General features: G+C 35.2%; 1 protein-coding gene across 5 annotated transcripts in view; it reads left to right on the top strand.

Annotated features, from left to right (window-relative positions):
• The window catches only part of LOC138691574 (zinc finger protein 98-like), a 54,637-nt gene that overhangs the window by 22,564 nt on the left and 4,401 nt on the right, over positions 1–27,672 (top strand). Inside the window, exons 1-4 of one of the 5 annotated variants that reach the window (XM_069813673.1) lie at positions 15,233–15,352; positions 22,792–22,892; positions 24,244–24,423; positions 24,711–24,793. In XM_069813673.1, coding sequence (XP_069669774.1) covers positions 22,797–22,892; positions 24,244–24,423; positions 24,711–24,793 — 359 coding nt within the window. In that variant the 5' untranslated portion in view covers positions 15,233–15,352; positions 22,792–22,796. Of the gene's footprint in view, positions 1–2,647; positions 9,876–9,930; positions 10,940–15,232; positions 15,353–21,003; positions 21,138–22,791; positions 22,893–24,243; positions 24,424–24,710; positions 24,794–27,672 lie in introns of those variants that run through there. The other 4 variants (XM_069813674.1, XM_069813675.1, XM_069813676.1 and 1 more) reach the window with 4 other exon arrangements.

The following is a 27,672-nucleotide window of genomic DNA, read 5'->3' as shown; positions in this document are numbered from 1 at the left end:
TACCTTTATTTGTTGTGGTAACTAATTCCATTATTTATTCTCTGCCATGTAGTATGAAAAATATTAGATAACTAAATCAAATACATAAAGCCGAAGTTCCGTTGTATCCTCATTTCATTAGTGTCTTATATTTCTTTCTCTCCTTCACTTAAAAACTGGGTTAATTCTTCTAGCATTCTTGTTTTTCTATTCATCATGGGAAAATGTGTCTGTTTTAATGGATGTTCAGTTATGATAGATTACGTTATCATATGCCATTTGCTGGAAGTAGGCCTACATTATCAACCACCCCTACAATTCACTTTCTTTCTTGATATGCATATTTATTGTAATAACAGCCTCTCATCTTATTTCATACTCGTTCTTAGAAAAGAAAACAGTAAAATTTTCATTAAGACTTAGAAAATGTATTACAGATGTGCTTACAGACAGGGAATTAATTGCACTATTCTTACTGGTTGCTCCACATTTCTCAGTAATGTGATTTCTGAAACTGGAAGGTAAAAGAAGGGCATATAACACAGCAATAGATATGTTCGTATAATTGAGTTATATAGACTTTCGTTGCAAAAAGAAATGGTAAATGAAGTGAACAATTTTCGAGTACTGTAAAAGATTAACTATGTTGGTTTGTAGCTTGTTTTACATACCGTTGCACTCTTCGAAACTTTAAAATTAAATTTCCCACAAACTGCATATTCTGCTATATGCCCCTCTTAAAGCTAACTCCAATTCTGTTATGGAAAGTTTTCATAGTCCATTCTATTTGAAACTATTTCCCATTCATTTCGATGTAGTTTAATTAATTTTAAAACTCTAACAATTTCTTTTTCTTGGCATATTTCCTCCTTTCTTTCGTGATCTCGTATATTGTTTGCATGAGGAACTATGTAGTGATGGGACTTCCATTAAGATTTCTTGCATAACCTGGTTCTTTATTAACCGCTACAAGCAGGATTGTCTCTTCTGCTTGTGCCACATTGTAGGTGTTCGATCCTTTTACCACACTAGCCATTGTCCAAGGTTACCCAGTACGTATCATCTGTATAATTACAGCTAATATTCACTTTATACACTGGACTGTTTTAATAGCTTTGTATGATGCCAAGCCTAAATGCATCCAGCACAATATTTCCATTTTTCAAAGCAATCTTAAATAAAACAAGAGTGATGTAAAGTGAGCCCACTGGTCACAAAAGGAACAAAATGCAACAAATTTAAACAATTGCTAACGAAAGGCAACGCATGTAATCTACTCGAATATCATGGGTAACGAAATTACGTAAATTGTTCTGCTTCTCTTACTTATTTTCTTTGCTGCTACCTAAGCTTCTATGTTCGTAATTCTACGATGACTTCTGGATCTACTTTTTAACTGTCTGTGAAAAGCTCCATTCACTTTGGGTATTTTCTGAGTCAACCATTTTCGTCTGAACGTCGTCGATGTTTTAGCAGAATGCCAGGGAGTCTTCAGTGAAGAATGGCAGCATACGGGAATTTTACTTGAAATAAGTAAAGAGATAGGTTTGGAAGTAAATCCCGAAAAGACAAAGTATAGGAGTATGTCTCATGACCAGAATATAATAACAAATGGAAATATAAATATTTTAAATATATCCTTTGAAGAAGTGGAAAAAGTGTCAACAGTAACGAATATGAATATTACTCGGGAGGAAATTAAACACAGAATGAATATGTTATTATTCAGTGGAAAAGCTTTTATCATCCCTTCTGCTGTCAAAAAATCTGGAAGTTAGATTTTACAAAACAGTTATATTAATGGTTCTGAAACTTGGACTCTCACTTTGAGAGAGGAACATAGGTTAAGGCTATTTGAGAATAAGTTGCTTAGGAAAATATTTGGGGCTAAGAGGGATGAAGTTAAGTAGAATGGAGGAAGTTACACAACACAGATCTGCACGCATTATATTCTTCACCTGCCATGATTAGGAACATTAAATCCAGACGTTTGAGATGGGCATGGCATGTAGCACGTATGGGCGAATTCAGAAATGCATATAGATAGAGTATTAGTTTGGAGATCAGAGGGAAAAAGACATTTGGGTAGGCTGAGACGTAGATGGGAGGATATTAAAAAACGGAATTGAGGGAGGTGGGATATGGGGACAGAGACTGGATTAATCTCGGAGAGGTTAGGGACCGATGCTGGGCATATGTGAGGGTGGCTATGAACATTCGGGTTCCTTAAAAGCCATTTGTAAATAAGTACTACGTAAACACTTTCAAAATATTTTTCTAATTTGTACGTAGGCTGAAAACAAACTAGGAAACAGAACACTCTCCGATTTGCAACTTGCAATGACGAAGAAATCTATATTTATGCCGTCTATTAAGACCATACTTACCATTTAGATGTTATTGCGGGTAATATAACAAATCGGAATTTAAAAACTTTGTATTGTATAAGATTATTATATAAATTGACCAATATGTTAGAAATAGTGAGGTACAGTCTGTGAAATGTCATTTTCTAAAGCAGATCGCCATATAACCCAAATAGTTCTCAAAACGAGTACGGCAACACATTTGCCTGTGCAGTTATCTGATAAATAATGTAATGATTAATATATTTTAATATCACCACATTGATTGTAGTGAACACCGATAGGTTTTCTTTTCATTTCAGCATTGTGGATAATGTTAATAGGCTGTCACAAGAACTTGCCAGCATTCATCCTGAAAAAGAGAAATTGACACAGGTTGGTAGCAATGGAGCAGACTGTTCAAATATAAGAGACGTAAGCCGTGATTCTATGAAGTGTAATATATGCAGCGAGGTTTTTGGAATTCAGGGGTCTATGAAACTCCATTATCATATAGACACAAGAAGAAAGTTATTCAAATGCGATGTCTGTGGGAAGTGTTTCTCTACATCGAAGGATTTACGCACACATGGACGCATACACACAGGTGAACGGCCATTCAAATGCGACGTATGTGGAAAGTGTTTTTCTGATCGGGGAAATTTTCACGCACATAAACGCATACACACAGGCGAGAGACCATTTAAATGCGAAGTGTGTGGCAAAAGTTTCTCACAATCGGGGAACTTAAAGCAACATGTAGCCAGACACACACGCGAAAGGCCATTAAAATGTAAGTTATGTGGGAAGTGTTTCTCTACACAATCAACATTAGACAGTCATGTACGTACTCACAGCGGCGAAAAGCCATTCAAATGTGAAGTGTGTGGAAAGTGTTTCTCTTTACATGCAACTTTGTATAGTCATGTACGCACTCACAGGGGCGAAAGGCCATTCAAATGCGAAGTGTGTGGTAAGTGCTTCCCTTTACGTGCAACATTACAGAGACATGTACGCACTCACAGCGGCGAAAGGCCATTCAAATGCGAAGTGTGTGGAAAGTGCTTCCCCTTACACGGAACATTACAGAAACATTTACACATTCACAGCGACGAAAGACCATCATTCACATGCGAAGTGTGTGGAAAATGTTTCTCGTCCTTGGCAGGTATAAGTAGACATGCACGCATGCACAAAGGCGACTTGCCATTCAAATGCGAGGTGTGTGGAAAGTGTTTCGTAGATTCGAAAACTTTAATCAGACATATTCGTATTCATACTGGCGAAAGGCCTTTCAAATGTGAGTTGTGTGGGAAGTCTTTCTTAGAATTGGGATCCTTAAAGAAACATGTAGGCATTCACACAGGCGAAAGGCCATTCAAATGCGAGGTATGTGGAAAATGTTTCACAGATTCCTCAAATTTATACAGACATGTACGCAATCACATTGGCGAAAGGTCATTCAAATGCGACGTGTGTGGAAAGTGTTTCACATCTTCGGCAATTATGAACAAACATGCACGCATGCACCCAGGCGAAAGGGTATTGAAATGCTAGGTGTGTGGAAAGTTTTTCTTGGATTCAGCAGAGTTAAGCAATCATATTTGCGAAATGCCGTTCAAATGTGAGATTTGTGGAAATTCTTACTCCAAATTGAGGCACTTAAATGAATATTTAAGAATTCACGAAGACTAAGTTCATTCAAATGCGATGTGTGTGGACAGTGTTTTTCACAAGCAGAACACCTCTACTATGTCCATGTACACCATAGGCAAGGAGACCGTTCAAATGGCCTGTTAGTGAACGGATTTTCAAATTCTCCTCTGCTGTAACTTTGCAGCCGTTTACTCTCAGGAGTGAGACTAGTTAACTGTGGTTTGTGAGTATTGAATTGTGTGGAGAAACAAGTGTCTTTCCACTTGAGAAAGTCCTTTGAAATGTGTAGACTATGGAATGTGTCACATGTAAGGATAAGCGAAAAGGGTATTTATCTTTACACGTAAACCAGAGTTAAAATGTCTCTTTTTGTGTGTAAATTTTGTTTGGAGAATTGAGAGTTTTGATACGGAAATACAGTGAGACATTTTTAGTCAGATGCCTTCTGATCGTGGCTTCTTGTTGTGGAAATGGTCGCCTCTTGTAAACCTAGTATTTTGATTTAGTATTCATATATTTTCTGAAAGAATAAAATGATTTTGTATTTTGAAATAATAATGGGAAGTGACCCTAAAATGATGCCTCTCGTAGGTATGTAAGGTAAAGTACCCAAATGAGAGACAGTGCCCTAATACGAAATACCTTGTTAACTTCTCCGGTGTAATTTGTCATCTCTCGATAACTATGGTAACTCAATGTTTGTGCTTCTAAGGCATCGTGTTATTTGTCTAACCTCGGTTGAAAGTAACAACGAAGCTGAGAGTAGAAAAAGTGATATTTCACATTATGAACTTTTTACTGGTTTTTATTGAGGAAGTGAACAACAGGTAATGTAAGCTACAACAAATTTATTATTAATTTTATAAAATTGCTAGCAAAATGTTGCATATAATAAATTAGATTGTTAATAAGGAAGATAGCAATTTATGACCTTAGGTAGTCATTTCATTTTTATTTACTCCATTCCCTAATAAGAGATACCTAGGGGTCCTATTAAGAGATAGTATCTCTTATTCAGAACCCGTATTTGGTATTATTATGATGCTCACCTTTGAGAGTGTACGAAAAGCTTTAATGCTTTAAAGTCATGTCAGTTTGTCTGCCAGTAACTACATAAGAACCTATGAAAGATTAGTTGAACTATTAATTAAAATTAATTACGAATTAGGTCAATCATTAATTATCCATTGTCCTCAATTATTTATTACCAAAATTACTAATTTAAATGATTAAGTTATCATTATTGATGACTAAAATTAATTATTAATTGAGATGAAAATAATATCAATAGCTAAAGTCAATTAAAATCAGCTAGTCCGACAATATTTACCTTACTTAGGGATTAAAACATAAGTGCATAATTCGTAAATTATTCTCTGTACATTTCAAATAAAAATCCTGTGTAATTATTAAAACTATTAAATTTAATTGTGATTCCTGATTTAAAAAATTTCGTTGGACCTGTGTTAATATCGCTACTACAGCCAGTGCCAGCGTTTGTGGCGCGTGTTCTTGAGTAAAAAGCGAGTCAGTGAGCACTTGTTGCCAGTGTAGCTGAGAACGGTAACATCCAACACGTCACTTACGCAATCTGCCAAACACAATTGTCAGTCTTGTTGCCCACTGACTGCGTCAAAGGCAAGACACTCGCACTTTGCGTTTCTGGGATGTGTCCTTGAGTACACTGACCAGTCCACTGACTGGTCAGTGTACTCAAGGATCAGTGGCACCTGTTGCCACTTCGACTGAGAGTGGTATCACCACCTAAACAGATGTGACGTAAGCAATCTGCGAGTCGCAGTTGTCAGCTTTAATGTCCACAGACTATGGCAAAGATAAGTTACTCGCGCTCAACGTTCTCATTATTTAACGCGCCAGAAACGGTGACTTTGGCTATACCATAGTTATGCCTACAGAAGCAGCTGCAGCAGCAGCAACAACCACCACCTCAAGAGCCTTAAGTTTCAACCAGTGTGTAGTTGCATGTAAAGTCATCCAGGGCAGGAAAAGGAGCTATCATAATATCAGTTCTGATCAGAGAAAGAAATGAGAGAGAGTTTAGATAAGGAAAATCAAAGAAAAGACGGAGCACGCAAGAAGTTGTTCGGAAAACAACAAAAATCACAGAAAAACTCAGTCCAAGAAGCGCTGCATGAGTTCGTCCAGTGATGAAGAATCCGATGTGGAAATGGAATTAACTGTAGTGACTCGGAATATGGAGAAAATTATGATGATGGAGAGTGCTTGTTTTGCACTGATTTTTTTTTCAGAGGACACCGGGGCTCAGGGAGCAGAAATAGATTCATTTTTCAAAATGTCATTGTTGGGCACACGAAGACTGCAGCACTGATGATCAACCTTCCGTTTGTCCAAATTGCTCAATTCAGCGAAATAAGAATTGTGTCAATTAAAGAGATCGGCAAAATAAGTGCAATGAACTGAAAATTAAAATATGGAGATTGAAATTTAATATTTTATAATTTTTTTTTCTCTAGCAAAATATTAACGTTAGCAATAGTAGCCTAAATAAGATTAGTACATTCATGTCCGATTTGACCGACTTTGTGTTCTTTTCGTAAACCATCTTAATTCCACTTGGAAAAATGTCAAATAACAACAGAATTTCTGTTGAGAGGAGTTAGACCTCTGTTGCACTGACCTCTTCCATTTTAAAATGTTCCTGAATTTATTAAAGTATCTATATATGACTTAACAATGTTATATATTGCTTCAATTTTCAGCCAAATGATGATAATGTTTGTCCATGTTCAAAAATAAACTTAAATAACACACGTATCTCTTATTTGGAACTCCTTTTCAGAACATCAATATTTGCCAGTTTCACTTTTTTTTTATATAATTTAAAGTTATGATAAAAACTGACTAAAATTTATATTGCCAATTCTAAAAGTAGACGAAATGCTGTATGTATTGGAAATCATTCAGATTAAAAATGTCTGTTCCCATCCTCATTTATAATCAGTTAAAGAGAAGTGTCTCTTATTTGGGTACTTAACCTTATATTCGTGGCATGTGCATAGGGAATTTCTTGTTAACGCTTAGAAGCTCCTCGGGTGGAATTTTAGTAATCTCTTGCCAGATATTTTATTTTAAAGTGGGAAGAGACAAATTTAGCAGAGTATTTACATAAAGAACGCACCTATTGACCGACGAATACACAGCCACATGCTGACAAAGCATCCCTGAAACAAACAAGAGGGTACCTTCTCCTCCTGTGTATTGCCTTGACAACTGGGTTCTTTCAGTACGTAATCTCCCTCTGTCGACCCGTAGCTCAACATCACCATGTGCATTCCTAAATAAATGCAAAGTTTGTAAAAGTGTTCCTCAGTTATATGTGCTCGTATTATAAACTTCGTTAGTTCAGAGTTTGTTGCCAAAGATTCGAAAGAAATAATGAATTAATACACCATAGACCCTTTTTCTATTTTACGGAGGAGAGACTCGAAGGCTTACATTGCAGCCTGAGACTTATTGCGCTTACCACTCTTTTTCTTGAGAATGATTTTGTAGCCAAATTTCTGCGCTCTTATAAAGTACAGCACGCCGCACTGTGAACTTAACCCTTGCTTTTCTATGGATGCAGTTATATGAATTAGTAATGGCGAAATAAGTCCGAGATCGAACGCCGAATATTACCCGGGAACTCTGCTTCAATTGTTTGAGGGAAAAGTCCCCAACCAGGATTTGAACCAGGGCTCGTTGATTTCATAGCCAAACGTGTTGACCATTACTCCACAGTGGTAGACATTAAGACAGTGGTTCCCATCCGGCGTGTCGCACAGTCCCATGGAGTGTGTCGCGAAATTTTGGAATTGAAAAATATATTTTATGCTCGACCATGCCGAAATGTAGTAATTATACACCTGGTAGCAGTCCTTTAATGCATTTAATTAAAGTACACCTACTCATTAAAGTACAGGTCTTCAGCCAATCACAAGTCAGCTTTGTACCGTTATATTGATTATTCTCGGATATGCAATTGATAGGCTATTAGCGAAAAGTCACGGAGGCTGGAAATCCAATACTGCCGCAGTAGGTTATGTTGTGTTACTATAATAATTAGAGTTAATTGTAAATAATATTCAAATAAATTCAATTTGTCATCTCGTTTTTCAATTCTAAATCAATTTCCAGGTTATATCAGACTAATGTTCATTCCTATTCTGTGCCAAGGTCAATGACATTCGGCCTCGGAAAAAATCAATACTTTCGCGTCTACGCACATCTCACAATTCAGGTCAGTTCGCACATAACCATAAAAAGACCTAATTTTCAATACTTTCAAGTTAGAAATATGGTCGAGCATAAAAAGTCGTATGAAACTTGCCTATAATGGTAATTAAGACGCTCGTATGAAGATTATTAAACTCGCTTGCGCTCGTTTCATAAACAATCATACTTGCGTCTTAATGACTACCATTATAGGCTCGTTGCATAATGTACTATTATGCCGTCCCATAAGTCTCTTTACAATGCATTTTTTATTTACAACGAAGTCTTTGATATGGTACCTTTTATTTTGAGACAGACTTTACGAATGAAACGTGAAGACCTAGAACAATGCTCAGTTTAATTTTTCTACGTGGCGATATTTCTAATGAAAGTGAACACCTCTAACAATACTTTGTAATTCGTTTACCCTTCCCACTTAGTAATAAACAGAGTCTAGAATCGTTAGAACATATTGGTCAGTTTCAGAGTATACGTGTGAGCGGATGATAATGCGATTATTTGATCAAATGTGCTTTATTTAGGTCTTTATGGACAAATTTTTAATTAAAAAACTCAATGTGAATTAAGTTCTAGGTTAGATGACAGCGGTGCTAATTCAAATAATGTGAGCGAAAGTTCCCTTGAGGTTTCGCAAAAGAAAGGAATGCGTTTCGTAAATATTATAGTGATGAATACTGCAATATGGTTTTACGTGGCGTGGAGATGAATATAAACAAAACCTCGAGTGTTATATATGCGGTATTATTTTGTCAAATCAGTCGATGATGCCGAATAAACTAAAATGACATTTAGAACTGCCGCCGTTTTCAACATCATACCACAGTCTATTATTATACAGTCGCGAAGCTTGAGGTGATTTTTTGCAAATATCGCGATAAAACGCTCCAAGCGGTTAGCAACTAGAAACAATAGACTGTCCACGGTCGACTTTGGATTTAGAGTGGACTGAGTCGTATTTCCATCGAGTGCTAGGTCGTTGCGTATTTCGCATTGATGCTTGTGAAGAAAAATCCTAACATCTATATCTTATTTTACTTCTAGATGCAAAAAGTGGTTAATAAACAGCAGGAGGGAAGATCTAATGACAAAGAATGAAGCATGTCTTTATAATAATATAAAGTTCTGCTCTCTTCATTTCAAAAACACACAATTTATGAATGAAAACAAAAATAAATTAATCTGGAATGCAGTTCCGACTTTATTTGATGTCTGAGAAACAAAAGCTTTGCACTAATTCTACGTTTGTATCAGCTGATTCCTTGAATAATTGTACATTTTCAGACAACTTAGGCCTACTTTTTTTTTTTCAAAGGGTATGTTTTTAATTATAGTTTTTAATTTTGTTATTGTTATTTGTTACTTTACTAGAGACGTAGAAAAAGTAAGTCTGTTACAATAAATTTTATTGATCACGTTTTATTTCCATTTCTGGTGTGATTATTATTGCTTAACCTCATCCCACTTCATTAACTACGTAAGCCTACACTACAAGTACCGGTACACGTAAAGTTACTCCCATTAATTCATATTTCCATTATTACTGTTATTATATTATTGTTGTAAAGGGAAATGCAAATTAATATTTATTGGTTTCATAGTTCATTATCGCTATAATCTTGAATGAGTGAAACGATTATAGTAAATTTCAGTTCGTTTTGCACAAACAAAAATAATATTAACCTATTTCTTGCAGGTATCTTCGAGTTTATGGTGGAATTTAATATACTTCATTAAAATAATAAATGAACTTTATCCATTTAATATTTCAATAATGGAAGGAAGGTGTTAATTTTTCCAAAAGAACACGACAACGAAAGTGTAACATATTTTTGTCATCTACTAGAAGAGATCTGTGATGATGAGGCGATAGTAGCGATCCTAGTGGTGGGCAACTACCCATGTTTCCATTTCTACTACATATTGAGCTTCGCGACTGTATATAGTAGACTGTGGTCATACTTACGTCAATCAGCATTTTCTACCATGAAAATAGTGAACTCTAAACAAAGTAACAGACTGCTGCATCTTGAAGATGATTTACGTGTTTGCCTGTCAATCATAAGGCCACATATAGAGAAGTTTTATGCAATACAATAAGCGCAGACTTCACATTAATTTAAATAGGTCTTTCCAAAAACGATAATAAAAATATTTTATGGGACATTCAGAATAGGTTTGGTAATCTCGATGTCTGTTGAACTAGAATTTTCATGTAAATCTTTTATGATAATAATTATAATTATTTGTGTGTTGACACCTCTCAAATATGTACTAACACCAACAGAAAACTTTGTTTCTTTACCATGCATAGTACGCAATCAAACAGTTGTAGCATATTTGTAAAATTATAATTTCACACTTTCATTGCATGTAACATTAAATTTATTATATACCAAATTTTAAACGAAACATTGTACTTTTCAGTGCATACATTTATTTTGTCAAATAAAAGATGGTTTCTTTCTAATATGCAACGATGTGATTCTGATTTTGATAAAAGGACATTGTTCAACACAGGTGACATCCATCCTGCACGGCGCTACCCTGACAATTGATTTATGTTAGTCGGTTATTTACCGGAAAAAATTCGTTGTGTTCTGATTTTTATTATAATATCTCTCACTTGTCCACATTTCCCAATTGTTCAAATAGTGTTGTAATTTGCAGCTAGAGAGCATTATTTTAAGATAGTGGTTTTTACTGATCCTGGAAATAAAATGAATAAATCTGTAACTTAAACTATGAAGGACATACCTGGTTAATTTAGTATTTTCCCAATCTTCTCCCATAATGTTCTTTCTCCATTTTACATAGCTATAATTCTAATGTCATAAATTATAAAGCTCTTCATACTGTTGAACTGAAATAAATTAAGCTCTGCATCATCCATATCATTATACCTTCAATATCACCGCGATTGGAGGCATTGAAATCGATATATTTGCCATGACATTCTTTATTTCGATCTTAGACTGTACGGGAATCCGTTTATAATTCTCTGGCAAGAATTCTAATCAGTGTTTGGCGGGGAAGATTGGGGTTGAAGAGAAGTCATATGGTTTCCCGTGAGAGAGTAGAATTGAAGGGTTCAAAATCATAGTGGGCCCAGCGCTTTACTAAAACCGTAAAAAACAAGAGTTAAAATGAAGTTATTACTATAGTTAAATGGGAACATATAATAATATGAAGTATACACAGTAAAACTAAATGATATGTCAATCTTCATTAAACTATGGCATTCACTTAACTTTAACCCTTGCTTTCTCCGTTTTTAATAAATGGTGCTTGACCCACTATGGCTCTGAACCAGAGCCTTCTTTAGTTACAAGTCAGAGCATGGGTAAGTTTGGCAACACAGAGTGGAGGCGGGCGGAGGCGAAATAAAGGCATGACGTTTGACGTTTTAGTGCTTTGATTTCGTTGTCACATGTACATTTTCGACATTAATTGATACAAAACTAAGTGCATATGATCAAGATTCAGCGTATTGATGTACGTAATTTATTACGGAATCCGAAATGATATTTTATTTGAATTTCACAATACCGCCTAAGTACTTGCATACAGCCGCTTATAACTTCAAAAATATTAAAATCATACGTGTTTTCTATTGATGGGACTAGGGAAAATAAATACTTACAGAAATGTTACTTCTATCAAAATAAATAAAATAACGACGTACTTTCGCAATACCCTATTCAAATCAATTAACCATTATGTGGCTATTAAATTGTCAATGTTTTGTCGCTTTATGTTGTTTCACCTCTGACGTGAAAGGTCTATAATATCATATAGGCCTACATTTTAATTCCATGTGATCTGTCGTGCTTTTCAATAAATATTTCCTACATTATTTCTTATAAACTTTTTAAAATATAATTTTAAATAGGCCAAGGCCAAGTATAAAGATCTATGAAAAAAATTAAGAAAAATACCTTCAACATACGTAACAAAACACATCATTATCCATTATTTATGTGCCAGTTAGCGTAAACTTAGTGAACTTTAAATCCTGTAAATACGAAGTGAAAAGAACATGTTTATAACTAATTTATTACAAAAGGAATAATATTAATAAATAAACCTTGAAAACCAACAAAGTGAATGTATGCATCTACAAGTTATAGATAGTTCTGACGTATAGCAAGCATTCCGAATCTTCAAAACTGTAACTTATTTTATGGGATCACAAAACAGCTGTTTACAATGAACTTGAAAATCAACTTTATTGATATAGCAGGCGAGACCCAACAATTTGGCTAGAATTCTGATACATCACAAACCACAAGTAAAACTATAAAAATGTAGTTAATACAATATTTAATATTTACTGTATCATCACTAACCGTAAAAATTTTCAAAGGCTGCAACCATTTCTTTTTTCATTTATTGTCTTGATTTTATTGCCAACACGCACATAGGCTAGTTTATAATACCTCAATAATGAACGTTTGGTACTACGACCGCGAACATAATTCCATCGATACACTTATATTGTAACATTAATTTACATTGAAAATCGGCATTAGCACAGACACGTGTTCTGTATGGTTCGGCCTCCGGCTGACAGTTAATTACAGTGTTGCCGACGTATGGCTCCGGCTTGTAACTGAAGAAGGCTCTGCTCTGAACTCTTCAATTTGCTCTTGGTGGCCAGCCCTGATATAGTGCCTGAATAACTATTTCACCTGTGCAATGTATCTGAATTTTATGAGTGTATTTTTTATTCCCAAGATGCAGCTGAAAAGGGAAGAAGTCGGTGGAGAGCTATAATTAACGATGTAATCTCTACATAGGCCTACTTTTCTCCACTCACATTCACTCAACTTGCATCTTCTTAGTAGAACTCGAGGTCAGTCTTCGATAGCTCCCCATAGCATACACAGGATTGACATGTGATTTGAGTTTTGTTCTTTAATGACAAAACGAATCTAAGAGTTTGAAATTAATAACGGTAATTTTTTTAGTTTAGCTGACGGTGCTTTCTGCCGACTAAGTGTATTCATATCCCCTTCATTTGCCTTGGGGAAACACGTAGAATTTACTAAAATCGACCGAAAAATGGTAATTTTCATTTGATGTAGTCAGTCTTGCGACTCTAAGGAAGCCACAATTTAGGTACATCTCATGTTTAGGCATCAGGACAATAAGCAATACCCAGTATATAGTCTGAAATAAATTAGGACAATTTTTTTAAGGGTACCGTACTGGTATGTCGTGATAACGCATTGCGCTTGTGAATAAATGCATTGTTGGAGAGAAAACATATGCTGCATTTGTGTTTATGTAGACTCAGCAGCAAATGGGCTTGCTTGGGACCTGTTTAGTCCAATGAGAATTTGTTTCACTGAAACTGTAATTTAAAAGTAATAAGACATTAAACTTTTGTCACCTAAATACCTCCATCTCTCCTTCCTTAATATACCAATTTCAAACCATCCTTCTGAACGTATACCAAAAAAGTTCTTGAATGACGTCGACAAATTAATAAAAAGTGCACTGAAAGAGGTACTGAATCTGCCTACAGACATTCCTGATGCAATGGTCTATAGTCCCAGGAAGTACAAAGGACTAGGAATTTTTCGAACAAAACGGGAAGCACTATTACAACAAATTAATGCCCTTCGATGTTTACACAAATCTCAAAACCCATACCGGTACATCATACAAACACGTCAGGTTCATGAGGAGAGCATTAGATGTGCCCAATCTCTGAACATTGTTCCATAAGATGCCGTATTTCATAAGAATGAACATTTCTTAAATGCTACAAAGATTCGTAACCTTCTGAGGATCAGAGAATTTGATATTTGGTGTCGTCATCAACAGAAAGGGAAAGGCGTAGTTTTATTTAAAGAATATCCTAGTGCCAACAAATGGATTTGTAAACACGAAGGACTCTCCAACAGCGAATGGCACGATGGCATTAAAATGGTTGGAAATGTTGCTGCAGTACGTGCTGTGCTGGGAAGATCTCAGGACAACCGTTGTAGGCATTGCCACAACGAGGTTGAAACTCTTGCACACGTCCTGGGATCCTGTCCGCACGGCGAAGGTCTGCGAAACGCTAGACAACACCAAGTACGATCAATTATAGCCACTGCCCTTAAAGATGGCGATTACAACACCTTTGAAGCAGTACATGGTCTCTCCGTCACTGCCAGTACACGGCGCATTGATATAATGGCTTTCAAGGAATCTACAAGATCTGGATTCGTAATTGATCCCACTGTGCGTTTCGAGACGAATGAGGAACAGCCAGCAGAAGTGGATAAGGAAAAAAGAATATCTACAATCCTGCCATTCCATATTACCTCCAAAAGTACCAGCTAGAAGAACTTGAAGTAATCGGACTTCTGGTTGGAGCAAGAGGTACCGCTACTCTCTTCATGAAAGATGTGTTTAAGAGGCTTGGAATACCTACATCTATTATTCCGATTCTAACTTTAGCTGCATTGAAAGGGTCAATTGCTCTCCTGAAGCATCACCTATATTCGAAATGAAACCAAGTTCATTAGCATTCTTTACTTTTTTGTAACACTTGCCTCTCTAAAAGTAAGTATATTTCCACCGTATTTGCAGCTATGTACTTGTAGGAGTTTCATTGTCAAAACAAAATTAATGGTTCACTGAACTTGTAAACTGAACTTGTAAACTTTCATATATGGTTAAGTACTCTTTGTCCCTTGTGGTAGCTCACGAATAGTGAGAAGATTTCTAAATTTTGATTAGTCAGTTTTTTTTTTTTCAAAAAACCCCAGGACCAAATTCTTGTTGCACCACTGGTTAATTGATTGAATTTGTAAATAAATTTGATTTTTTTTTTTCATATATCTATTATTTTAGCTATGATAATGCAAATGCTTGCATTCTAAATTCTGAAGAGTAGTAGAACGTATGGAATGTGTGCTAGGTTTAACTCTTTTTTTTTTATCGTCTATCTTAAAAAGTTTATGGTTAACATGACAGCGCTTATCCCGAGCACTGAACTCACATTCACGGCAACATAGATCTCCGTTCTTGATAATTCCTGCAGAGGCAATAAAGTCTAGCCTACGCTAACAGTGAATATAACTTATGTAGCTTACTGAAATCCAGATAAGAAGAATATTGAGGTAAGCAAACATTTGATGTGATATGTATTATGCCGTTGTGATATATGTCACTTGATTTGTAATGTTATTGCAGCGCTGGAACTTTTGACGCACGTTCGGTAAAGTCTGTTAATATGGAAATTAGTTTAATTAACTTCGAAGACAAAGTATTGAATTCAACAAAGCATTTTTATAATGCCTTGTTGATAATTAGTCCGATTCCTCACACAAAAACGATATAGAGGTAAATAAACATTTGATAATTGTATGAAAATTGTATTACGCAGTCATCTTAAGGCTGTTGCGCATGCAGATTTCACCTCACTCCGATCTTTCTAATACAGCACCAAGTGTTTCTGTTTATGTTCATGTTCAGTATAATATTAATAATTTTTACATACACGTAAAGGAGAGATAACTTTGTAGGCTTAGAAACGAGCGAGACAGGTCTTGGCATTATATGCGAAATGTTATTGGTTATGTTTGGTTATGACACAGATTCTAGTTGCATGAAGTGCAGCAGTATGGGCTAACGGTATTTCGTTTAAGGATAAACTCCAGAACACGGACTGCACCCTTTCCCTCTTACTTCAAAATTCCAACCTCGTGCACACAAAATAAATTATTGGCACTGAAAAGAGCCTTTCCGTAAATATAATGATGCGCATTCGACAAACGCAGACAAATCTGCTCTTTTTAGTATTTTAAGACATAATTTGATAGGTGCAGTCCGTATTCTAAAATGTTCCCACGTTCCTTTGTGACTATATAAGTAGACCTATTAAAAGAATGAAGAACAATATAAGACTGTGTTTAGTTCTACATTTTTTTTTTGACAGCAAATTTTAATAGACTTATCCTCTATTTGGCCTGCTTGTCAATTTGGGGAGGTTGCATCTTCCACGTAGCTATAATATTTGTGTGTGGTCCTTTGTAAGAAGGAACATGACATAGGAAATAAACGATGGCAGAATTATATTAACACTTATTTTGAAAATACAAAATGGAATTTTCGGCCCTAGCACCGAAAATCCTGTACAACCTGAGTAAATCTCAGCATTCCTGATAACTCGGAAAATACAGCGCGATTCTGACAGTCGATTCTTGTTGGTAGCCTGATTCTCAAATATAAAGTGTGGTACATGAAACGCATGTATTGGATTGGCTAGTTTAATAATAATAATAATAATAATAATAATAATAATAATAATAATAGTAGTTTATTTATTGATATTTATATGTTGGACAACAACCATAGGCAGTGTTACAATTAATACAGTAAAACGAACAACTGTGGTACAAATTGAAATAACAACAAAATGTAGAACATAGATTACAATGATTAATTTACAAGAATTAATACTATTATATTTTATGGAAAGGAGTTAATTGTTACAAAAGTATTACCAATAAGTGTAGAAAGATTATGCAAATAATATTAGCAAAGACATTGCCATGTTCTAATCTTCTATACATTGAATGGATCGAAATCACCTACATCTACTGTATGTTAGCATTTTTAATACATCTGGAGACCGGCGAGAAAGATTTAAAATGTCTAATATAGAAGAGTCTGTGATATCTCATGTCCTTCATAGGAATACGAAGGCTGACACTGTTTAAGAAATATTAACAATTAGTGTCACCTTTAAGGATCTTACGTAAGAATAAGTAATCGAGAACATGACGTCTACGATTCAAGCTTCGACATTTAAAGTGCTCGCATTTTTTTTATCATAGTTATACCCAGAGTTATTAGGCAGAAATCTCTGCGAATATAATTATATAAATTTCCTTTGAATATTTTCCAATTTTGCCGAATCAGTTCTTGTAATAGAGTTCCAAACTACAGATGCATATTCGAGTTTCGATCTCACTAATGTATTATAAGAGAATCATGTGTTGAAAAAAATAAGTACTTGACCGAATTATTCCTAACATTCTTATAGCATGGTTGTAAATATAATCAGTGTGGTTGTGAAAATATAACACTGGGTAACAACGAAAATGTTTCGCTCGATATTTTAATTCTTTGTGGTTCAGTTTTTTTTGCGCTGATTTCAAATCTAATTACTTTTTCTGAGATGATAACGGTTCCAGAAATATAACGATATTCTTAATTATGTTTGTTCTACGTTAAAGCATGTCTTCTAGAGGTGTTTGCAGGAATTCACCGGACTCTTTCTGTTACGTTTTTGGATATTACATCAGTACAAAGCAGAAGAAGCATAACATAACACCTGGCACCAAATATTTTACAGCTCACAATGTTTACTTTGAAGTACCAATACGAGACCAAGACAATTCATGGGCACCACATGTATGCTGTGGTTTGGAAGGATGGCTACGAGGATTTCGCAAATTTATGCCTTTTGCTGTTTCCAGAGTTTGGAGGGAACCAACCAACCACCATGATAATTGCTACTTTTGCATGGTCGATATGTCATCTTTGAAAAATTTAAAACAACGAGGGAGATTGCAGTATCCGGATATCTCGTCTTCTATTGCTCCTATCCCGCATGGTCAAGATTTATCAGTTCTTGAACCACCAGCTGTTGACTCAAACGAATTTGTATCGCCATATACCCGTCCCCGAAAGTGACTCAGACTACAGTGACAGTGACCGTTCCAGCCAAAATCATCATTTTCGAAATCAGAAGGAACTAGAGGACCTTGTACGTGCTCTTGAATTACCAAAATCGAAAGGAGAGCTCCTAGCATCCGGTCTACAAGAATGTAATTTGCTTGACGAAAGCTGCAGGTTCACAAAATATAGGAAGCGACATCGAACTTTCGCACAATATTACAGTAATGATGGTCATCTCTGTTACTACTGTAGTGACATCAGTGGTCTCTTTGGTGAAACTGGAGTAGCGTACAATCCCACTGAATGGCATCTCTTCATAGGCAGCACACATACAGTACTCCTTTGAAGGCTGTGTTGCTGCACAACGGCAACTTTTATCCTAGCATACCAGTTGATCACTCTGTCTATTGAAGGAGGACTACAGCAATGTTAAACAGGTACTAGAAAGGATCGCATACGAGCGCCATAAGTGGGATGTTTGCAATGATTTCAAGATGATAGGTTTTTTACTGGGATACTCCAAGGTGGATTCACTAAGTGTCTATGCTTCCTCTGTTTATGGTACAATGGAGCAACAGGAAAGCACTATATCCAATGAGTGGCCTTTACGTAACAGACTTGTTCCAGGATAACTGAATGTCCCACATGAATCTCTTATTGTGAGGGAAAAGATTTTGATACATCCTCTCCAAATTAAATTTGCAATGGGGAAGCAGTATGTTAAAGGTCTAGACTAATAGCCATATGCTTTGCAATATATTCGCTCCATGTTTCCACGTTTATCTGATGCAAAAGTAATTGCTGGAGTGTTTCCTGGACCTCACATTAGATAGATGCTGGAGTCCACAGAGTTGGAAGAAAAATGACACCACTCGAATCAAGTACCTGGCAAGCATTTCGTGATGTGCACGGCTTCCTAGGCAATAAGAAGAGTGCAAATTACCGAGAGCAGATTGAGAACTTGCTACATACATATCATAACTTAGGTGCAGAATCTCAACAAAGCTGCATTACCTGCACTCCCATTTGGACTTCTTTATGCAGAATCTAGGTGATGTGTCTGAAGAACATGGAAAACGATTCCACCAAGACATGCAAACTATGGAATTGCGGTATCAAGGAAAACGGGATACAGCCATGTTGGGAGACTATGTGTGGGTTTTGGTCAGTGATAGTAATCAGCAACACAAAAGGAAAGCACGATCACATCTGCATTTCTAACATACTTAATTCAAGACTGTTATTGTATAAATATGCATTGTCCATTGTAAATATTTTATTATATAGTCATTATTCTTTCTGGTAGGCTTAATAAATATGCATATTACTTGAACATATACAGTTAATTTCCCTTAGAACTATTAGCGCTACAATGAAAATACTGATATTTCTGAACACAGCGTGTGTAATTTATCGATATGAAACCAAGAAACCAGGAGAAACAAAAATTTGCTAAAAATTTGTTACTCAATGTAATTTATTGTCAATTAATACACCGAGATCTCTAATACAATCTTTTCTGTTAATTACTACAGTTTTTGGATGATAGTTTTATTTTCGTGTAGATGTTTTCCTTAAAAATGATATTACGTAAGTTTTGGATTCATTAATCATCATCCCGTCATCAACTGACCATTTGGTAATTGAATTAATGTCATCCTGAAGAAATTGACAGTCAGCATTGCATTTGATTTTTCGAAAAATTTTAAGATCGTCAGCGAATAACAGATAGCCAGAATTTATTATTTGTAAATGTCGTGAATGAAGATTAGAAACATAATAATAATAATAATAATAATAATAATAATAATGATGATGATGATGGTTTATACTATCTTGGCTGGGATACTTGCGTTTAAATAAGTTTATTTTATTTATCTAATGGCTAGTAATTAGTTAACATAAGAACTTTTACAAAAACATTAAACAGAACTATAATAAAATCATCTTCGCTCCTGCTTTCCAGTACGTTACTGGACGTTTAAATAAATAAAAATAATCCTCAAGATATTGCTTAAACGAAATGACTACCTATTCCTCACAACATACCTTGGTACATAGCTGCGCACTTCCTGGCATGTTTGCTCAGATTTGTTAAACAGTCAGTTAAGTGCAGCTTGTTTTTCTCTGTGTATGTACTTTCCTCAGTGGATTCTCATTACGCCCTTGTGCTATCATAAAATCAAACACTTCTTCTGCCTTTTCTATATTGTTGCACAAGCTCGTGTGGCAACCTGAGCACGCTATATTTGCTACTGAAAGAATGCCCGAATTTTATATATTACTTCGTCTTTCACGTTGCAGCCTTACCAACATATGAATTCATGTATGTATGTGTTTAATCACACTGCAAATGGGTATATTCCCGGTGGCAGTGGTAACTAATTACACTCAATAATTATAATAATAAATACAATTAATAATTCTAATAATAATAATAATAATAATAATAATAATAATAATAATAACAGGGAGCATTCTAATTTAAATGTAGCACGATCACTTAAAATAACATTTAAAGTAAATGTAATTTGTATCTTAACCTTAAGTTCGAACTAAAACCCACGAGTATGATATGTTCATACCTGCTCAAGTACCTTTCAGCACTATACTCATTTCGCTCACAACTCAGTCACTGCACTGGCACTACGACACTTTTCACTGATTCTATCCTGATTTCATTAACACTTCAAAAACATTTCATTATTCAAATACTTTGCACTGCCACTATAATCTATAAAACTTTACTGACAAACACACTTCACTTACAGAACACACTTCACTGACACAACACACTTTACACTTCACTGACACAACACACTTTACACTTCACTGACACAACACACTTCTTCACTGATACAATACTTCAACAACAAATATCAATTACACCCTTTAAATAGTGTTTATAATGTACTACCGTCTATCAGTAAAGTCGTAACACATGACGTTCGTTACGATAATTCTCCCTGGATGTTATAATATGAGTTCATATCAACAGCGGTTATTATAATTCTAGGATTTTCCATTCAAAACTTGGTCTAGACCATAAAGTCATTCTTATGAATTATGTATCATTCTCCAGAACGTTTTCTCGGTACAGTTCACTCCTTTGAGAAATATTTTTAACTGTGTTTCACAACCAGCCATTGCAGCTCAGATGGTTGAATACAAGACTCCAGAAACATCAATTGGTACTGTTGCAGTTCAAATCTGCACAAGGTAAGACAATAATGCATAATATAGTGTACAATACAGAGTGAGTTGAGGAAAAGCGATATAAAGAAATGAGATGGGAGATGAAGTAAGGAATAGAAAAGAGAGAGGTGAAAGAGATATCACTATTCCAAGAACACCCATTATCCTATGCTGGCCCATAGAGTTTTGGTGAGGGTGGGTCATTACTTTTCTCCTTCCTTTGGTAATGCAGTCGTATAAATTACTGATACAAATTCATGTTGAGTGTAAGATATTAAAATATACAATAGTCTATTTATGCTGCAGATTATGAAGTACAAACAGGGAATTGACAAGACTGAGTACAGTCAATTTTTATTTAGGTACGATAACTGTAACATTACGTATAAATTAGATACGAAGTACAATAATATAAAATTTACTCAAAAGTAAGCATTAAGAGCAACACATCTTTCAAAGGCTAAATAACATATAATGTGGTTGGTGTTACAATGTGCTGAAATAAGTATATTGAAAGTGAAGTATATGAAAAGAAAGGCTGTCATGGTAATTTTTTCTTGACCACACACCAACCACACTCTTTATTTTTCTCCCTTTAAATATATTTTACTTTCCTCTCTCCACCTCTCCGACCTTCACGCAATGGTTTTTTTTTTATTGGGTTATTTTACGACGCTGTATCAACATCCAGGTTATTTAGCGTCTGAATGATATGAAGGTGATAATGCCGGTGAAATGAGTCCGGGGTCCAGCACCGAAAGTTACCCAGCATTTGCTCGTATTGGGTTGAGGGAAAACCCCGGAAAAAACCTCAACCAGGTAACTTGCCCCGACCAGGATTCGAACCCGGGCCACCTGGTTTCGCAGCCAGACGCGCTGACCGTTACTCCACAGGTGTGGACACGCAATGGTTCTTTTAATGTATATTTTATGATGGTTCATCTACTGCGATGGTTGCATTTGCTGTTAATAGGTTTGTGGAAAAAAAACCGGAAGAAACCTTAACCAGGTAACTTATCCCAACTAGAAGTTGAACCTGGTCCCGTTTGTTTTATATTCAGACTTGCTAACAGTTACTTAGAATCTTTTAATATAAAAGGAAGTAAAGAATTATTGTTTTTATTACATTGGCATAATTACAAAGTAAGTGTGATTTAAAGAATATCCCATGAAGCCCTCACTGTAGATGCACTCGTGTCTTAATGAATCTTGGTATATATATCTGCAGCACTTCGGTCTTTTTAAATTGTACAATTATGGTTCTGGATTGCAGCACTATAGCAATGGTTCTTTTATGATCATAAACATCAAGTAAGATAATTATATTAGGGACAGTAATTGAGAATCTAAGATCAGTACATATTTTCTTGTAAAAATATAGACCTCCATGTAGGCCTACAAAACTTAGGCAGAAATTTTTTTTCCCCACACAATTCATTAAAAAATTGTAGGTTTCCACATGCCTCATGGTCCCGTATGGCCTCCATGACAGCAATGCATGAAAATAAACAGATGGTAATACCTGTACTAAATATGTTCCAAATTTTTCTGTAAGATGTTATTAATTTCCGACATATTTAGAAAATTGAGAGGAAGTAGTTCATAGCTACTTGTAATTAGTGTTTCTCAATTGCTCTGTTTCTTTAAGTCACTCTCATTTACGGAAAACTTCTTTCAGGTGCGATGGATTTGATCAAGATGGAACCTGAAGTTGACCCGTTGGACTTACAACCACATGATAGCACACATGAAACAGAAGATAACAAGGATTTATCAGAGGTAATCTGAAAAGTATTACTGTGTGTGTTTTTTTTTTTATAACAGTGGGAGAAGTGCATACATTTTCCACGTTATATTGAGTACACCAAACTAGATTTCCACACCAATATTAGCTTTGTGGTGTAATGTGTTATCATTTGGTATGACAATATGAATTGCACGTCGATTCAAGTTTGTATATAGATATCATTTTTCAAATGAACTGCTGCTAGTCTGTTTAGTTTATTTATTTACACCAATTAGCATATACATGCAATAGGATTTGTCAATATAAAATTACTAGATTAAGTTACTTTGCATGTAGTCACGAACATTATAAAAGTTCTTTTTCAATAATAATCGTAATACAAAATATTTCCTATATTATTGATATTTTTAATTTACAGATGTAGTTTATTATAAAACGTGACGCCCATAACATGATAACTATTAAACTATTTTCTAATCTGCATCTTGGAACAACCTAGTTATGTTTACCTCTAGTGTTGTGTAAATATACATCAGTAAAAGATACCTGATTAAAATTATTTAGATATATAAATAAAATTGTTTATTACTCGAAATGTGATTTATCTTAAAAACATCTTGGGCACCTGCACTGTTACTGCTGAGTAAAACATCATAATTGAGGCGGGTTCCGGAATAAGGGCACATAGGGTTATGTGCCCTTTTTCCAAAGATTGTATTAATTGACCGCTGGATTTCATAGGAATATACCTACCACTTTTTGTTTCTTGACTGTGCTTCAACGAGGCAGGAGAGCTGTTTATGCAATGATGCTAGGGGTTTCAATCAAGCATCTCATGTGCATCGGCAGTTAACTGCTCACAGGACGTATATCATTCTGTCCATACGCTTTTGTGCAGTTGGTTCAACCATTTACAGATTGAGCTGTATAGAGTATGTGCTTATTGGTGATGTGTTTTATGTATAACAATTTAAAAATTTTTTCTTGCAATTATTATTAAATAATGAAAGATATTTGGAGTAATTTTGTTCTATTATTGCTTCACGGAAATTCCTACTTCTATTGTTCCATGGAAACTCAAGCAAAATCAATGCTAATCCAGTGACATCGTTTTTGTATGACTGCCTTCAAATAAATCTTAAAAAATGTCCTAACGCAGAAACTGTTATAATGATGTTGGACACGGTGTACTTGGTCTGTTATTACTACCGGCTATTGTTGCTTGTGTTCCTTAAGGTTTGGTTCGCATTCTGCCTTCAGTTCTCTTCAGAAACTGGTAGCAAAAGACAGCCAAGCAGAACGAGATTGATGGCTACTATACATGATGTGAACTTTAAAATAGCTAAATGCAATTATTTCTTATGATGCCTTTATGTTCCTTAGGAAAGAAATGTATCGAATCTTCAAGTAAGGGGCATAAAGACAGAATGCGTGGACCATAGCTTCACATCAGACATAAATGTTGAAGCTACACCAGTTCCCTCTAGCTTTGCTTTCGTGAAGTGTGAAGTAGAAGACACTCCAGTGGATATCAGTTCTCCTGAGTTGAAGTCTGAAGCTGATGTAAGTGGTTCACTATCACACTTTGTGCCCTGAATTGTATCAGAGCCGTTAATTAATCTAGAATACTATTAATTATTTTCGTATTTTTTATATTTCCTCAATTTAAACCACTTCCATTTTAGATTGGAAATAAACTTGTAATTCAGGTACATATATTTCTGGTAGGCAACAGACAATAACCTCGAAAGCATGGAAAAACTTATTCTTCCCAGGAAGTGAATTTCATTGTAACTTTTCAGTATATATAGGCAACTAAAGCTCTCTTCATTATTCACTCACTTTTCCAGGAAGATTTTTTCGATGTGGACAGTGATCAGCCGGAACAGATAGTAGAAGTATCTTTAGAGGAGGATGAAGTTTTCTCTGAGAGGTGAGTATATTGTGCTAATTATACTTGTTCCAGTCTTTTATAGCTTCATTTAATGATTATGTAGGACAAATTTTATAATGTATCATACGTTTTAATTTATATTATATTTATAATAATAATAATAATAATAATAATAATAATAATAATATAATGATTTATTTAACCTGGCAGAGTTAAGGCCATACGGCCTTCTCTAACACTCAACCAGGAGTGGTTATACATATTGACACTTCAACATATTTTGGTACCGAAATGACATGAGATTCACTAAAATGATCATTGTCATATTATGTCTTGCTTTACGTATGTTTCTGCTGTCCTTTCAGAACCGTGATGTCGTTTAGGGTGTGATCACATGTCAGTACTTTGATTGATAACATTTATATAGTCCGACCATCGAATCTGTGTCCCCGTAATATATGCGAACTGAACCTTAATTCCTTTTCAGCCTCGGCAATTCATTTCTCCCCCTGTATTCCTATTTCTCTCTTTTCTATCCCTCTCTCTTTCTCTCCCCCACTACTCACAATTTTGAGCCTTCTTACGGGACAGTTTATTTGCACTTGCAGTCCAGTGTTGTCAACTCAACATGAATACTGTAGCACGGAGTGGTGAAAGAAATATTATTAAGCAAGTAATAGCATTTTGCATAAGTCAATCAGCGTCATTAGACCTACTTAAATTAAATTACGAATAAGTAATAATTAACCTTACAGTATTATAAGCAACATTCAAGAGACATGATACTGTTTGACGGAAGTTTGGCAACATCCCTATTCGGCAAGGTTCGTGGCCTAGTGTTTGACGTAGTGGGAGAGAAACGGGTGGAATGGGGTGAGTAGAGGCGTTAACTTTTCCAAGAACGACGACAGCGCTGAAGGGGCATAGATCCAATGGTCCAACAATATGCACCTGCAGTCCCTGTGGATTGTGCTAGTTCAGTGCTTTTCGTGGTGCGCAAGTCGATCACTGTGAATGTTGCCACGAGTTTTTTAATTTTTATTATAATGCCTACATAATGCAATAGTCAACATCACTATATCCCTAAGAAATGTTGGCAACTTTGCTATTTAAAATTATGCCATTGAATGTATAAAAATTAACTGTATCAGCGTTACATACACGTGTATGTATATCTTTACTTTAGCACTGGATAAAATAAAATATCGAGCAGGAGTTTTTTTAGCTAGTATTTTCAGAGTTGCACTGTTGTTCACATGTTGCAGTATGCACAGTAGAATGAAAGTTCTATATCCAATTTATCTTAGAGATTTGCCTCATCTCTTTCAATTTGTTCGTTAGAATGAACATCTTTAATTTCTAAATACCTATCTTACTTGATCTTCTAACTGGTTCTGTGCTATTTGCTTTCGTGTTACCTATCGTTCATCCTTAGCAGTTTACCGACCTATTCCAGTGTTCTTTCCTGGTTTTTGTTACAGTAACAGCAATCATATATAACTTGTGTAGCCCATTATTTCGTCAGTATCCACCAGGAGTATTTTTGTATATTTTCAGGCTACTTGTATCAGTTTCACCCTTTCTTTCAGTTCTTATTTATTTGATACCTTTATTTTTATAGTCTCTAATTTACATTATTTATTTTTGCCCATGTAGAATGAAAAATGTTAGATAACTAGATCAAATACATAAAGTGGAAGTTCCCTTGTATCCTCATTTCATTAGCGTATTATATTTCTTTCTCTTCGTCACTTAAAAACCGGGTTCATTCCTCTAGCGTTCTTAATTTTTTATTGGTCATGGGAATATGTGTCTGTTTTAATCAGTGTTCACTTATGATAGATTATGTTATCATATTCCATTGCAGGAAGTAGGTCTACTTTATCAACCACTGCTACAATTCTCTTTCTTTCTTGACTTGCATAATTATGTTTAATAACAGCCTCTCATCTTATTTCATACTCGTACTTAGAAAAGAAACAGTAAGCTTTTTTTTTTTATTAAGACTTAGAAAATGTATTACAGATGTGCCTCCAGACAGGGAACTAATTGCACTGTTCTTACTGGTTGCTCCACATTTCTCAGTAATACTGGAAGGTAAAAGATGGGCATATAACACAACAATAAATGTGTTCATATAATTGAGAAATGTAGACATTTGTTGTTCAAAAGGAAATAGTAAATGAAGTGAACAATTTTAGAGTGCTGTAAAAGATGAATTATGTTACTTTTTAGCTTATCAAATTCACTCTGGGCTACAGCAAGGAGATGCACTATCACCTTCACTTTTTACCTTAGCTCTAGAATATGCCATTAGGAAAGTTCAGGATAACAGAGAGGTTTTGGAATTGAGCGGGTTACATCAGGTTTGGAAGTAAATCCGAAAAGACAAAGTATATGAGTATGTCTCGTGACGAGAATATTGTATGAAACGGAAATGTAAAAATTGGAGATTTATCCTTAGAAGACGTGGAAAAATTCATATATCTTGAAACAACAGTAACAAATATGAATGACACTCAGGAGGAAATTAAACGCAGAATAAATATCGGAAATGCCTGTTTTATTCGGTTGAGAAACTTTTGTTATCTAATGTGCTGTCAAAAAATCTGGAAGTTAGAAATTATAAAGCAGTTATATTACCGATTGTTCTGTATGGTTGTGAAACTTGGATTCTCATTTTGAGAGAGGAACAGAGATTAAGGTTGTTTGAGAATAAGTTTCTTAAAAAAAATATTTGTGGCTAAGATGGATGAAGTTACAGGAGAATGGCGAAAGTTACACAATGCAGAACTGCACGCATTGTATTATTCACCTGACATAATTGGAAACATTTAATGCAGACGTTTGAGATGGGCAAGTCATGTAGCACGTATGGGCGAATCCAGAAATGCATATGGAGTGTTCGTTGGGACACC

Source organism: Periplaneta americana, chromosome 16, assembly GCF_040183065.1.
Source record: "Periplaneta americana isolate PAMFEO1 chromosome 16, P.americana_PAMFEO1_priV1, whole genome shotgun sequence".
Classification (NCBI taxonomy): Eukaryota; Metazoa; Arthropoda; class Insecta; order Blattodea; family Blattidae; genus Periplaneta; species Periplaneta americana.
The sequence above is the reverse complement of the archived record's forward strand: the minus strand, read 5'-3'. Positions and strand labels throughout refer to the sequence as shown.